The sequence below is a fragment of the Heptranchias perlo genome, chromosome 20, assembly GCF_035084215.1.
Source record: "Heptranchias perlo isolate sHepPer1 chromosome 20, sHepPer1.hap1, whole genome shotgun sequence".
Lineage (NCBI taxonomy): Eukaryota > Metazoa > Chordata > Chondrichthyes > Hexanchiformes > Hexanchidae > Heptranchias > Heptranchias perlo.
In genome coordinates, this window is record NC_090344.1 from 26,778,442 (window position 1) to 26,791,606 (window position 13,165).

The 13,165-nt window shown below is 41.7% G+C and overlaps 1 protein-coding gene across 2 annotated transcripts in view; it reads right to left on the reverse strand.

Annotated features, from left to right (window-relative positions):
* Positions 1–4,225: 4,225 nt before the first annotated feature.
* The window catches only part of LOC137335666 (deleted in malignant brain tumors 1 protein-like), a 42,057-nt gene continuing 33,117 nt past the window's right edge, over positions 4,226–13,165 (reverse strand). The window contains exons 13-17 of one of the 2 annotated variants that reach the window (XM_068000955.1): positions 8,673–8,780; positions 7,806–7,910; positions 6,103–6,234; positions 5,409–5,568; positions 4,226–4,815 (exon numbers count right to left, since the gene is read on the reverse strand). In XM_068000955.1, coding sequence (XP_067857056.1) covers positions 5,435–5,568; positions 6,103–6,234; positions 7,806–7,910; positions 8,673–8,780 — 479 coding nt within the window. In that variant the 3' untranslated portion in view covers positions 4,226–4,815; positions 5,409–5,434. Of the gene's footprint in view, positions 4,816–5,408; positions 5,569–6,102; positions 6,258–7,805; positions 7,911–8,672; positions 8,781–13,165 lie in introns of both variants that reach the window. The other variant, XM_068000954.1, reaches the window with a different exon arrangement.

Consider the following 13,165-nt stretch of genomic DNA (forward strand, 5'->3'; position numbering starts at 1 on the left):
TCCCTCTGTCTATTTCAATGTCACTCTCTCTCTCTGTTCCTCTCGCCTCTCTGTTTCTCTGTCTGTTTTTTTTCTCTGTCTCTCTACCTCTCTCTCTCTCTCTGTCTCTCTCTCCCTCTCTCTCTGTGACCCTCTCTCCTGCTCTCTCTCTTTTTGTCGGTCTCTGGCTGTCTCTCTCCCCCTCTTTCTCTCTATGTCTTTATGTCTCGCTCTCTCTCTGTCTCTGGCTCCCTCTTTCTGTGTCTCCGTTTCTCCCTCTCTCTCTGTCTCCCTCTCTCTCTCTTCCTCGCTCCCTCTCCCTCTGTCTCTCTCTCTCCCTCTCCTTCTCTCTTATTCTTCCTGTCTCTGTCTCTCTCTTTCAGTTTCTCTTTCTGCCCATCTCTTTAAATTAATTCTTGCTGAGTAACTAGAGAAGGTGGGGTTGTTCTCCTTAGCGCAGGGAAGGTTAAGGGGAGAAAAAATAGAAGTGTTTGCAATCATGAGGGGTTTTGATACAGTAAATAAACAGAAACCGCTTCCAGTTGCTGAAGGGTCCGTAAGCAGAGGACACAGATTTCAGGTAATTGGAAAAAGAACCAGAGATGATGTGAGAAGAATTTTTTGATGCAATGTGATGTCATGATCTGAAATGAACTGCCTGAAAGGGCGATGGAAGCAGATTCAATAATAACCTTCAAAAGGGAATTGGTTAAATACTTGAAGGGAAAGAAATTAGAAAAAAATACAGGGCTTTTGGGAAGGAGCAGTGGGACCAATTGGATAGTTCTTTCAAAGAGCCGGTACAGGCACGATGGGCTGAATAGCCTCCTCCTGTGCTGTGTGATCCCATGATTCTATGACTCCCAAATCTCTGCTTATTACTTTCACACGACTTAGAAAATACTCCGATTTATATTTCTGGGGTTGAAAGTGGATCATCTCATATTTCCCGCCAGTCAGAGCACATTCCCTTTCTCCCTACTCTCTATCTCCTCACTTCGCCCTGGTCCTTTTGCCAATTATCTTAAACCGTCAACCAATTGCCAAATATATTGTTTAAATTCCAGTACTCAAGTCATTAAAAGCTACTAAACAGGTACAACACGGAATCAAGATGGCGAATGCAATTATGGCCTTTATCCAGAGGGGGCTGGAATACAGAGGGGAGGAAGTGAAGCTTCAGTTGTACAGAGTGTTCGTCAGACCCCATCTGGAGTGTTATGTTCGGTTTTATGCACCCCAACTTAGGAAAGATACATTGGCCTTGAAGGGAGTGCAACGCAGATGCACCAGAATGATACCGGGGCTAAAAGGGTTCAATTATGAGGACAGGTTACATAAACTTCGCTTGCATTCCTTTGATCATAGATGATTGATGGATGATCTGATCTAGTTGTTTGAATTTTAAAGATTTGTGGTGGGAATCTCCGAATTTAGGGCCTAGGCAGCTGAGGGCACGGCTGCCAATGGTGGGGTGATGGAAATTGGGGATGAGCAAAATTGGAGGAGTGCAGAAATCTTGGAGGGTTGTAGGGCTGGATGGGGTTACAGAGATAGGGAGGGGTGAGGCCTTGGTGGGATTTGAAAACAAGGATGAGAATTTTAATTTCGAGGCGTTGCTGGACCGGTAGCCAATGTAAGTCAGCGAGCACAGAGGTGTGGGAGAAAGGGACTGGGTGAGAGTTAGGATACAGGCAGCAGAATTGTGGATGAGCTGAAATTTACGGAATTTGGAAGGCTGGAGGGAGGCCAGGAGAGCATTGGAATAGTCAAGTCCATAGGTAATAAAGGCAAGGATATGTGTTTGAACAGCCAATGGGCTGAGTTATGGGCGGAGACGAGTAATATTACAGAGGTGGAAGTAGGCGGCCTTGGTGTTCGGGAGGACATGGAGTCAGAAGTTCAGCTCAGTTCAATTAGGACACCAAGGTCGCGAACAGCCTGATTCAGCCTCGGACACTCGCCACACTGAGGGATGGAGTTGGTGGCCAGGGAACGGAGTTTGTGTTAGGGACCTAAGACAATTACTGCTGGTAAATTGGAGCACGAAGTTACAAAGGTGCAAAGAGAGGTTGAGTGCGTGGTTTTAACTGTAGCAGATGGTGTTCAATGTGGGGAAGTGTGAAGTAGCGCACTATGGATCTGATAAAGTCAATTCGGAATAATCCTTACATGGTGAGAGACTAGAAACTGGAGGAGCAAAGGGATTTGGGTATTCAGGTAGACAAAACACGAAAGCCTAGTGCACAGGTGCAAAAAGCAATTTTAAAAAGGCTAATGGAATGTTGGCCTTTAAGTCGAGTGGGCTGGAATACAAAGGGGAGGAAGTGATGCTTCAGTTGTTTCGAGCCTTGATCAGGCCCCTGCTGGAGAACGGTGTTCAGTTTTGGAACCAAATCTCAGGAACAATATATTGGCTTTCGGAGGGGTTCAGTGAAAAGTGACCAAAATGATACCGCGGCTGAAAGGGTTAAATTATTTGGACAGGTTGCCAAACATCAGTTGTATTCCCTTGAGTTTTGAAAGTGGAGGGGTGATCTGATTGAGGTGTTTAAACTGATAATAGGATTCGATCGAGTAGAAATGGAAAAAGGTATTTCCTTTGGACGGGGATTCCCTAACGATAGGGCACAAACATGAAATTAGAACTAGGACATTCAGGAGTGAAATCAGGAAGCATGTTTTCACCAAAATCTAGCACTCTCTCCCAAAAAGGCAGTAGAAGTTGGGTTAACTGATATTTTCAAAACTGATATCGATAATTTTTTAAGCGGTAAGGGTCTCAAAATTTATGGATCAAACGGATCCAAATCGAGTTGAGTTACAGATCAGCCATGATCCAATTAAATTGCCGAACAGACACGAAGGGCTGAAAGCCCTCCTCCTGTTTCCATGTTCCCTCTGCTGTTGAATACTGGACAGTGCAGCATTTATCCTGAAAGGGTAATGGACGCCCTCTGCTGGAGGTTAACTGCAGTATTTAACTTTGAGAATGAAATTGAAAAACATTGACTCTGAAATTCTAATCAGATTTTCCTGATTTCTCGCCATATTCCGGAACCCCCATATATAGTGTAGGGCAGCGAAACAACATTGTGGTGTGTCTGGCAACCAGTTGTTTTTCAGACTGTAGGGGAGTATACAGTGGTGTTCCCCAGGGGTCAGTATGAGGACCGGACCACTGTTATTTTAATATATATTAATGACCTGCATTTGGGTATAGAGGGCATGATTTCAAAATTTGCAGATGACTCGAAACTCGGAAATGTAGTAAACAATGTGCAGGATAGTAACAGACATCAGGAGGACATAGACAGACTGGTGAAATGAGCAGATACATGGCAGATGAAATTTAACGCAGAGAAATCTGAACTGATACATTTTTGTCGGAACAACGAGGAGAAGCAATATAAATTAAATGGTACAATTTTAAAGGGAGTACAGGAACAGAGAGACCCCGGGGTGTATGAGCACAAATCTTTGAAGGTGACAGTAAAGTGGAAAAGGCTGTTAAAAACGCATAGGATCCTTGGCATTATTAATAGAGGCATAGAGTACTAAATCAAGGAAGTTATGCTAAACCTTTATAAAACCTTAATAACTTGGTTAGGCCTCAGCTGGAGTATTCTGATAAATTTTGGGCACCTCACTTTAGGACGAATGTCAAGGCCTCAGAAGGGGTTAGAGTTAGGGTTAGGGGAGAGATTTACAAGAATGCTCACAGGGATGAGAGATTTCAGTTATTTGGAGAGACTGGAGAAGCTGGGGTTGTTCTCCTTGGAACAGAGAAGGTTAAGTGGAGATTTGATAGTGGTGTTCAAAATCATGAACGGTATTGACAGAGTAATTAAGGAGAAACTGTTTCCAGTAACAGAAGGGGCGGTGACCAGAGCGCACAGATTTAAGGTGATTGGCAAAAGAACCAGAGGCGACATGAGGAATTACTTTTTTACGCAGGGAGTAATGAATGCAGTGCCTGAATGGGTGTAGAAACAGATTCAATAATAAATTTCATAAGGGAATTCAAAAGGAAAAACACATAGGGCTATGGGTAAAGAGCAGAGGAGTGGGGCTAATTGGATCGCTCTGTAAAAGAGCCGGCACCAGTACGATGGGCCGAATAGCCTCCTTCTGTGCTGTACCACACCATGACACTATGATAACGTGTTTAATATATTCAAAGAAAAAGCGATAAAGGCAAAAATTCCAACTAAAATATTTAATACATGTATTTTATTATTGAATGCTATTTACATTGTACATCACCACTTATGTTATGAGACTGCAGCAGTCTCTGTACATCGAGTATAAGGTGGGGAAACATCTGTTGTTTCAGTTTTTGTATTGGTGGATGGACAGTTACAATAAATGGATATAAAACAGGCAGACCATTCATTGGATCTCCTGCGGGTTCTAAACCTCCTGCAATGAAGAGATATGAAAAAGTGAAGCGATCACAAAATGAAGATCCTGTAAACTCATAATTAATCAACACAGCTTCTTAATCTCTATTACAGGATCCGCGTATATACAGTATTAACAGACTGAGAAATGATCCGAAATACATTCTTTCCGTTTTACATTTGTTAATTACACAGAACACATACACTTTCAGACAGAATATGGAGAAAAAACAAATCCAGTTATTTCAACACAAAGTGACATGGTGATCGATTAAAATAAAGTGATGTTTATATTGTGATGAAAAGCACATTCAGCGTCTTCACGCTGTTGGAAAAGTTAATGGACATTCTCTCAGATTTAACACAGAATATTTCGTGCCAGTCTCTGTCACGTCTCGGGACATCACATCCTGGATTTAACGTTGACTTTTTTCTGGAAGGGAAAAAACACATTGAGAGAGAGGGAAAGAGAGAAAGAGAGAGAGAGAGAGAGAACGGTGAAAACAATTCCCACCAACACACCATAGAATCAAATGTAGTCTTTCTTCACTAGTAAATACTCAGAATATTCTCTCTGATATGTCACGTCAACGAGCTGCACGAAACACATTCCCCCCTATCATACGATAGACAGAATATGGTTGGTATAAAGGGAACTTTTATTTCAATAATAACGATACAACTTGTTCTCTTTTATAATTATAGAATTATAAACTGTAGAAAACACATTCCCCACAATCAGAAAATATAATTAAATACAACCTTATTAAAGGGCCTTTTATTTCAATAGTAAAGACACAGCATATTTTCTCTGATATTTTCCATTACCAACCGTAGAACACACTCGACATTATAACAGAATGGATATCACCCGGGACTGGACACTCCCCCAGCACTGGGATATCAGGGATAGAAACAACTGCAGTCCTTGGTTAATATGTGCAATAATCAATATCACCCGGGACTGGACTCTCTCCTAGCACTGGGACACAAACAATTGAACAAACAATAAAACGCTGCTCTTACCGATTTGATGTAGAACTTATAATATTTTAAGCCACAATCTCACTGTCCATCGGTGGCCAAATGTCCGGGGCTGCGTCCGAGTCATGGACAACATCGTCATTTTTTCCGTGAATGAAAGGGACAGGGAAACCAGGCTCAGTGCGGGTCTGAGAGCTGTATACTGTGGGGAGAGAGAGATTATGGATTAATGATGGGATTGAAACCGGGATCAGTGCGGGTCTGAGAGCTGTATACTGTGGGGAGAGAGAGATTATGGATTGATGATGGGATTGAAAGCGGGCGCAGTGCGGGTCTGAGAGCTGTATACTGTGGGGAGAGAGAGATTATGGATTAATGATGGGATTGAAAGCGGGTTCATTGCGGGTCTGAGAGCTGTATACTGTGGGGAGAGAGAGATTATGGATTAATGATGGGATTGCAAGCGGGTTCATTGCGGGTCTGAGAGCTGTATACTGTGGGGAGAGAGATTATGGATTAATGATGGGTCTCAGTGCGGGTTTGAGAGCTGTATGATGTGGGGAGAGACAGATTGAGTATTAATGTTATGATTGAAACTGCAATGTATATCAGTATATTATATATTTGTGTCACCGCCGATTGGAATGGAATTCAAAACAGCGCCAATACATCAATACGTCAGGACATTCCTACAGAGGGGGCTGGTGAATTCAGGAATATCAGAGATTGAACTCACCGAGAGTGCAGAGATCACCGCCGGCTCTTGTGAGTGTGGGCGGATCATCAGGGTCACTTTCCAGCGGGAAGTGACCGCCCTGCCTGTCAATGGCTCCAGGTTCAACATCGTCATAATCGCCCGGAACCGAACCTGGGAGGAAATAGTGATTCTCACTGAAACCAAATGATAGAACTCGGAACTTAGAATTATATTATTATCAGTCAATCTCCCTGGGACTTGCAGGGAGGGACAGTGGAGCAATTGTATTTTTCAGGTGAAGTGGGGTGAGAGGGCGGGTAATTATTGGATCATGATGTGCAAAGGTAGTTTAGTCTCCGTTTAAAACTCACACATCCTCTCCTGATATGTTGAATGTACATTATAAATTCCTTTGTCCAAATTTCTAACAAAAGCTTCCAGTGTCCACCTGTCAGGCTGGAATTGCTTCTCCCGTCCAGTGAATCAACTACAGAGCCGTCACTGGTGGGACGGTGTAATTACAGTGTGACCGTTCACACCGCCAGTTTCCGCTGTAAATGTGAACATCGGAATTTGTCATCGAAGTAAATTGACAGGCCGTACGTGCAGATGTAACTTTTAAAATCTGCGATTTGAATTAGATTGAATGTCATTATAATCAGAATGCTAATGGATTCAGAGTCATTTTCTGTTTATAAAATCGACTATTAGAAATCTGATAACATATTGATATAATTGAGCCTGTCGATTCAACGTGTCTGGAAGAACACTCGTTCGCGTGCTGAGAACACACTCTGTTGCAACTTTTACAACTCAACTGAAGATTGTATAATTATTTGAAATCTGCTGAATTGCTGAATTCATTTTTCACAGAACTTGAAGATGCAATTGTTCTCGTGAATTACATTAAGCCCAGTTAGGAACCGCATTCCCAAGGAAATCAATGTGACAGACACATTTTCCCACATTCCAGGAATATCAGAGTGACGGATCCACTTCTCCCCACACTCCCAGTAATACCAGAGTGACGGATCCACTTCCCCTGCACTCCCAGTAATATCAGAGTGACGGATCCACTTCCCCCACACTCCCAGTAATATCAGAGTGACGGATCCACTTACCCTACACTCCCAGTAATATCAGAGTGACGGATCCACTTCCCCTACACTCCCAGTAATATCAGAGTGACGGATCCACTTCTCCCATCCCATTAATATCAGAGTGACGGATCCTCTTCTCCCACACTCCCACCCCTATTGTTTCACTGAGCGCAAACTGACCTGCACTAGAACTGATTTTGTGCTGTTACCTGTGGTCATTGACATATGGACCGAGTTTGTCTCAATTCGGTTTAAAATAATGCAGCCTCAATACGCAGACAGCGGAGACGTTAATGAGACCAAAGCGTCTGGGATTTAAACCAGAGAACGGGAGGGTCCTGTAATATCGCACTGAATCACCCACCCAACCAGCGCACACATTTCACATTCCATAGAGAAATGTGAGGAAATACATTCAACGGAATTTTTCATTCCATGATACTACTGGGTACAAACAGGATACATTTGCTTCAAATCCAAAGTATTTTTGCAATCTTTTGTAACTAAAGTCCCTCTCCAGAACCGCGGGTCATTGGCAGTGTCAATTTACTTTGAATAACTCTGATGTCTTCAGTTCTTGGTTTTCGACAGTAGAGATCATGAACACATCAAAGAGATCGTGGGAAGTGAAAATGTACCCACCCTGATCACTGGAGGAGATCCCTTCATAATCTTCTGATCCCGGATCATTGACACCCAAACTGGTGTAATATTCGATATTATTGAGGGAGTCAATGGAACTGGAAACTGTGAAACACAAAACATGGATGGTTATTGGAGATATTGATTGGGAAACCGGAACAAATAATATCAAACCTTCAACGTCCCTGTGTTAATGTCCTGGAATTTGTTACAAGGGGAAGACCGATCACCATCTTCTCAGGAGAACTAGAGATCGACAATAAATGGACCCAGAACACCTTCACCACACGGACTGTGGTGATTCAAACAGATGGCCTACCACCACCTTCTCAGGATAACTAGGGATGGACAATGAATGCCGTCGCTACCAGTTATACCCACATCCCGTTAATGAATAAGAAACAAACTGGGCAGCCCGATAATACCGATTCTGTTACACAGAACAGAGCAGACACATTAATACAAATTATCGTCCGGTAGTCTCGATAATATCTCACATATCAGAGAAGAAACAATAATACAGAGTAAAGCCCGTTAGTAAAGAAGCTCTCAGATATCAGAACAATGGGAATCTTCCCAAAGCCAATACTGGGATCATTATACACAAGGACACAGAGACGGTCTCACTGTGTTAGGAATTCTTCACATGGGAACAATGAAAGGCCCAGAGGGAATCTTCCCAAACTCATTCCTGTTGTTACTATACACACGGACACAGAGACTCTCTCACTGTGATAACAATATCTCACATGGGAACAGTGAACAGACTGCTGATCGTTTTCAGTCAGAACAGTTACAATTAAAATGGATATTTAAGGAAAGCGGAGCCTATCCAGTAAAGACTCGTATCAAAGGAAAAGTACAGACCTGATCCACGGAGCTGAGTGGAATCCTCGCCGGGTGGAATATTCTCAATCTCTTCATAAATTGCTTGGTACAAACCAGCAGGCGAACCCCTGCCGCGAGTGACAGCACCTGTTGGAGGGAGGGCGGGGAGATTAACATTTTGTTTCATTCCACGCACATTTACCACTAATTTGTGTGCGAATAAATCCAAATCACAGAGAAGCTGGTCGTCAAGGAACAAAGGCAGGTAGTGTGGACAGGGAAGGGATTTTCGTGTGTGCATGCATGCGCACGTTGGTTTGAGTATACGTACGTGCCTGTATGAGTGTATGAATGTTTGTTATGTGTGTGTTTGAGTATCAACAAGTGTGCATTTGTATGAATGTGTGTGTATATATGTGTGAGTATGAACAAGCGTACGTATGTATGAATGTGTCTGTATATGAGTATATAAACGGATCTGTGTGTATGGGCGTGTGAGTGTATATGAACGAATGTGTGTGCATGAGTGTACATAGACGAGTGGTAGAAGTGCCTAAGGCTGGCTAGGCCAAAAACTCTGGAGTTCCCTCCCTAAACCACTCCGCCTCTCTACTTCTCTCTCTTTCTTTAGGACGCTGCTGAAAGCCTGCCTCTTTGACCAAGCTTTTGGTCCCCAGTCCTAATATCTCCTTAATTCGCTTGGTATCACATTTTGCCTGATTACGCTCCTGTGCATCGCCTTGGGACGATTTACTACCTTAAAGGTGATATTTAATTTCAAGTTCTTTTTGTTGTCCATGTGGTGTGTGTGTTTGTGTGTGTGTGTGTATATATATGTGTGTGCGTGCATGTGTGCTTGTATATATACATCTATATGTCTACGTGTTTGTAAATGTATAGCTGTTTGTATATGTATGTCTGCATGTATGTGTTCGTATATGTATATCTCTATGTACACATATGTCACTTGGAAATATGTTTGTATATGTCTATCTATACTATAAGAATTTGCCTGGTTATACGTGTCTGTATATGTAAATCTATATGTATACCTGCTTTTATATAGTAGCTGTTTGTATAGTTATATCTATCTGTACACATGTTTGTATCGGCATGCGTGCGTGTATACGTGTTTGTATGTGTATTTATGCGTATATACGTGTTTGTGTACGTTTATTTGCGTGTATAGTTGTTTGTAAACGTGTGTGTGCATGTATACGTGCTTGTATACGTATGTGAGCGTGTATACGTGCTGTGTACGTATGTGTGTGTACACATGCTGTACACTTGTGTGCGTTTACACAAATTGTGTACGTAAACGTGCTCTATACGTATTTGGGCATGTTTACGTGTTGCATACGTATGTTTGCGTGTATACATGTTTGTATATGTATACATATGCGCATATGTATTTGTATATGTATATCTGCATGTACACGTGTTTTATATGTATATCTACATGTATACGTGTTAGTACATGTACATCTATAAGCATGCGTGTTTGTATATATATATATATATCACGTTGCATATAGATAAACATAGACAATCACGTGTAGATATAGATATACGTATACAAACACGTATACATGCAGATATACATATGCAAACAGATATACATATTCAAACTCGTATGCACATAGATATACATATACAGACACGTAAACATGCAGATATATATATATTTATATATATATATATATATATATATATATATATATATATGCAAAAACGTATACATATACAAACACGTATACATATAGATATACATATTCAAATAAGCATATATGCACACACATAAACAAATACGTATACAGATAGATATACATATAAAACAGATATATATATATATATATATATCTATGTGGATACGTGTTTGAATATGTATATCTGTTTGAATATGTATTTATGTTTGTATATGTATATCTGCATGTATACGTGCTTGTCAATGTGTCTGTATGCACACGTGTCTATTTATATATCTACCTGTAGACGTGTTTGTATATGTGTATCTATATGTACATGTGTTTGTATATGCATATCTGTTTGTATCCGTATATCTATCGGTATACATGTTTGTATACGTGTGTATATATGTATGCGTTGTCGTATATGTATGTCTATATGAATGCGTGATTCTATGTGTATCTATATGTATATGTGTTTGCATATGTAGATCTGTTCGTATATGTGCATGTTTTTGTGTTTGTATATGTATGTCTGCATGTACACATGTTTGAATATGTATACGTGTTTGTATATGTGTGCATGTTTATGCATGTATACGTGTTTGTGCATGCGTGTCTGCATGTGTGCGTGTTTGTGCGTGCTTGTGCATGTATACATGTTTGTGAGTGTTTGTGCATGCATGCATCTTTGTGCGTCTATATGTGCATATGTGCGTGTCTGTGTGTGTTTGTGCATGTATGCATGTTTGTGCTTGTATATCTGCATATGTGCATGTTTGTGCGTGTTTGTGCATGAATACATGTTTCTGCATGCACGTCTGCATGCATGCTTTTGTGCACCTGTTTATGTATGTATATCTATCTGAATGCATGCACGGGTACGCAGACGTGTGTCTGTCTCTCTCTCTTTCTCTGTTCGTCTATATCTCTCTCTGCGTCTCTCTCCATATATATATATATATATATATATATATATGTCTATGTGTGTGCGCATGCCGACGTGTGTGCGCATGCCCCCATGTGCGCATGCCCCCGTGTACACGTGTGTGTGGACAGTATCAGTATGGAGGACCGACTAAGGAGGTCATGGTTTCTTGGCCTGTTCAGTCAGTATGAGAAGTGACTTGCTGTGAACAGAGAGCAGGAGTGTGTTGGGTGGGTGAGATGTGAGTGGAATAGTTGTGCTGGGATGTAGAATAATCACTGGCGAAAGCAGAAAGTCACCTCTCAAAATGACGGACAGAAGCTGGTCAGAGATTTCAAGATTGGACTTCCGGACCCCAGAAATTGAAGGGGTGGAACGGATACCCAATGGATCAGGGAAGAATAATAGTCAAATAAATAACTGAAAGCACAGCCCAAAACAGTTCAATTAAACTTTCTGTTCCATTGTTGCAACAAATAAATTTTTCTGGAATCTCATTTACCGGCTGACATCCTGGGACGGTGAATGTGGACACTTAAGGGAAGGTCGTGCCTGACTAACTTGATTGAATTTTTTGAGGTGGTAACAAGGAGGGTCGATGATGGTAGCACGTTTGATGTAGTCTACATGGATTTTAGCAAGGCTTTTGACAAGGTCCCAAATGGCAGACTGTTCAAAAAAGTAAAAGCCCATGGGATCCAAGGGAAAGTGGCAAATTGGATTCAAAATTGGCTCAGTGGCAGGAAGCAAAGGGTAATGGTCGACGGGTGTTTTTTTGACTGAAAGTCTGTTTTTAGTGAGGTTCCGCAGGGCTCAGTACTGGGACCATGTTTTTTGTGTTAAATATTAATCATTTACATTTAAATGTAGGGGGGCATGATAAAGAACTTTGCAGCTGATACAAAAAATGGCCATGATATTGAGGAGGAACGCTGTAGACTGCAGGAAGATATCAATGGTCTCGTCAGGTGGGCAGAAAAGTGGCAAATGGATTCAATCCGGAGAAGTGTGGGGCAATGCACTTGTGGAGGGCAAACAAGGCAAGGGAATACACAATAAATGGGAGGATACTGATGTGTAGCGGTAGATTGGGACCTTGGAACCTTGGAGTGCATGTCCACAGATCCCTGAAGGTAGCACAACTGGTAGACAAGGTGGTTAAGACGGCTTACGGAATATTTTCCTTTATTAGTCGCGGCATAGAATATAAGAGCAGGGAGGTTATGCTGAAACTGTATAAAACACGAGTTCGGCCACAGCTGAGTACTGCGTACAGTGCTGGTTACCACATTACAGGAAATATGCGATTGCAATAGAGAGGGTGCAGAGGAGATTTAAAAGAATGTTGCCAGGAGTGGAGAATTTTAGCTATGAGGCAAGATTGGATCGGCTGGGGGTTTTTTTGGAACAGAGGAGGCTGAGGGGTGATTTAATTGAAGTGTATCCAATTATGAGTGACCTAGATAGAGTGGACAGGAAGGACCTATTTTCCCAGCAGAGAGGTCAATAACCAGGGGGCATAGATTTAACGCAATTCGTAGAAGGATTAGAGGGGATTTAAAAAGTACTTGGATATGCAATTGAAATGCTGTAACCTACAATGCTATGGACCAAGTGCTGGAAAGTGAGATTAGGCTGGGTAGCTCTATTTCGACCGGCACAGATACGATGGGTCGAATGGCCTCATTCTGTGCCGTAAATTTTCCATGTTTCTATCTTTCAAATAATTCACCGTTTAAATGTCATATTTTACTAATTCGGGCAGCACATTGAACGGAACAAATCGCCAAAAGCGGATTAAGATTTCTTTCTGACAATACCACGTGAGAATCTCTCTATGGAAAAGTACAATGTACTGGAGTCCCGCCAGGATATGAAACAATATCCGAGATCCAGTGTTCGTTCAGCGGGAGGATTTG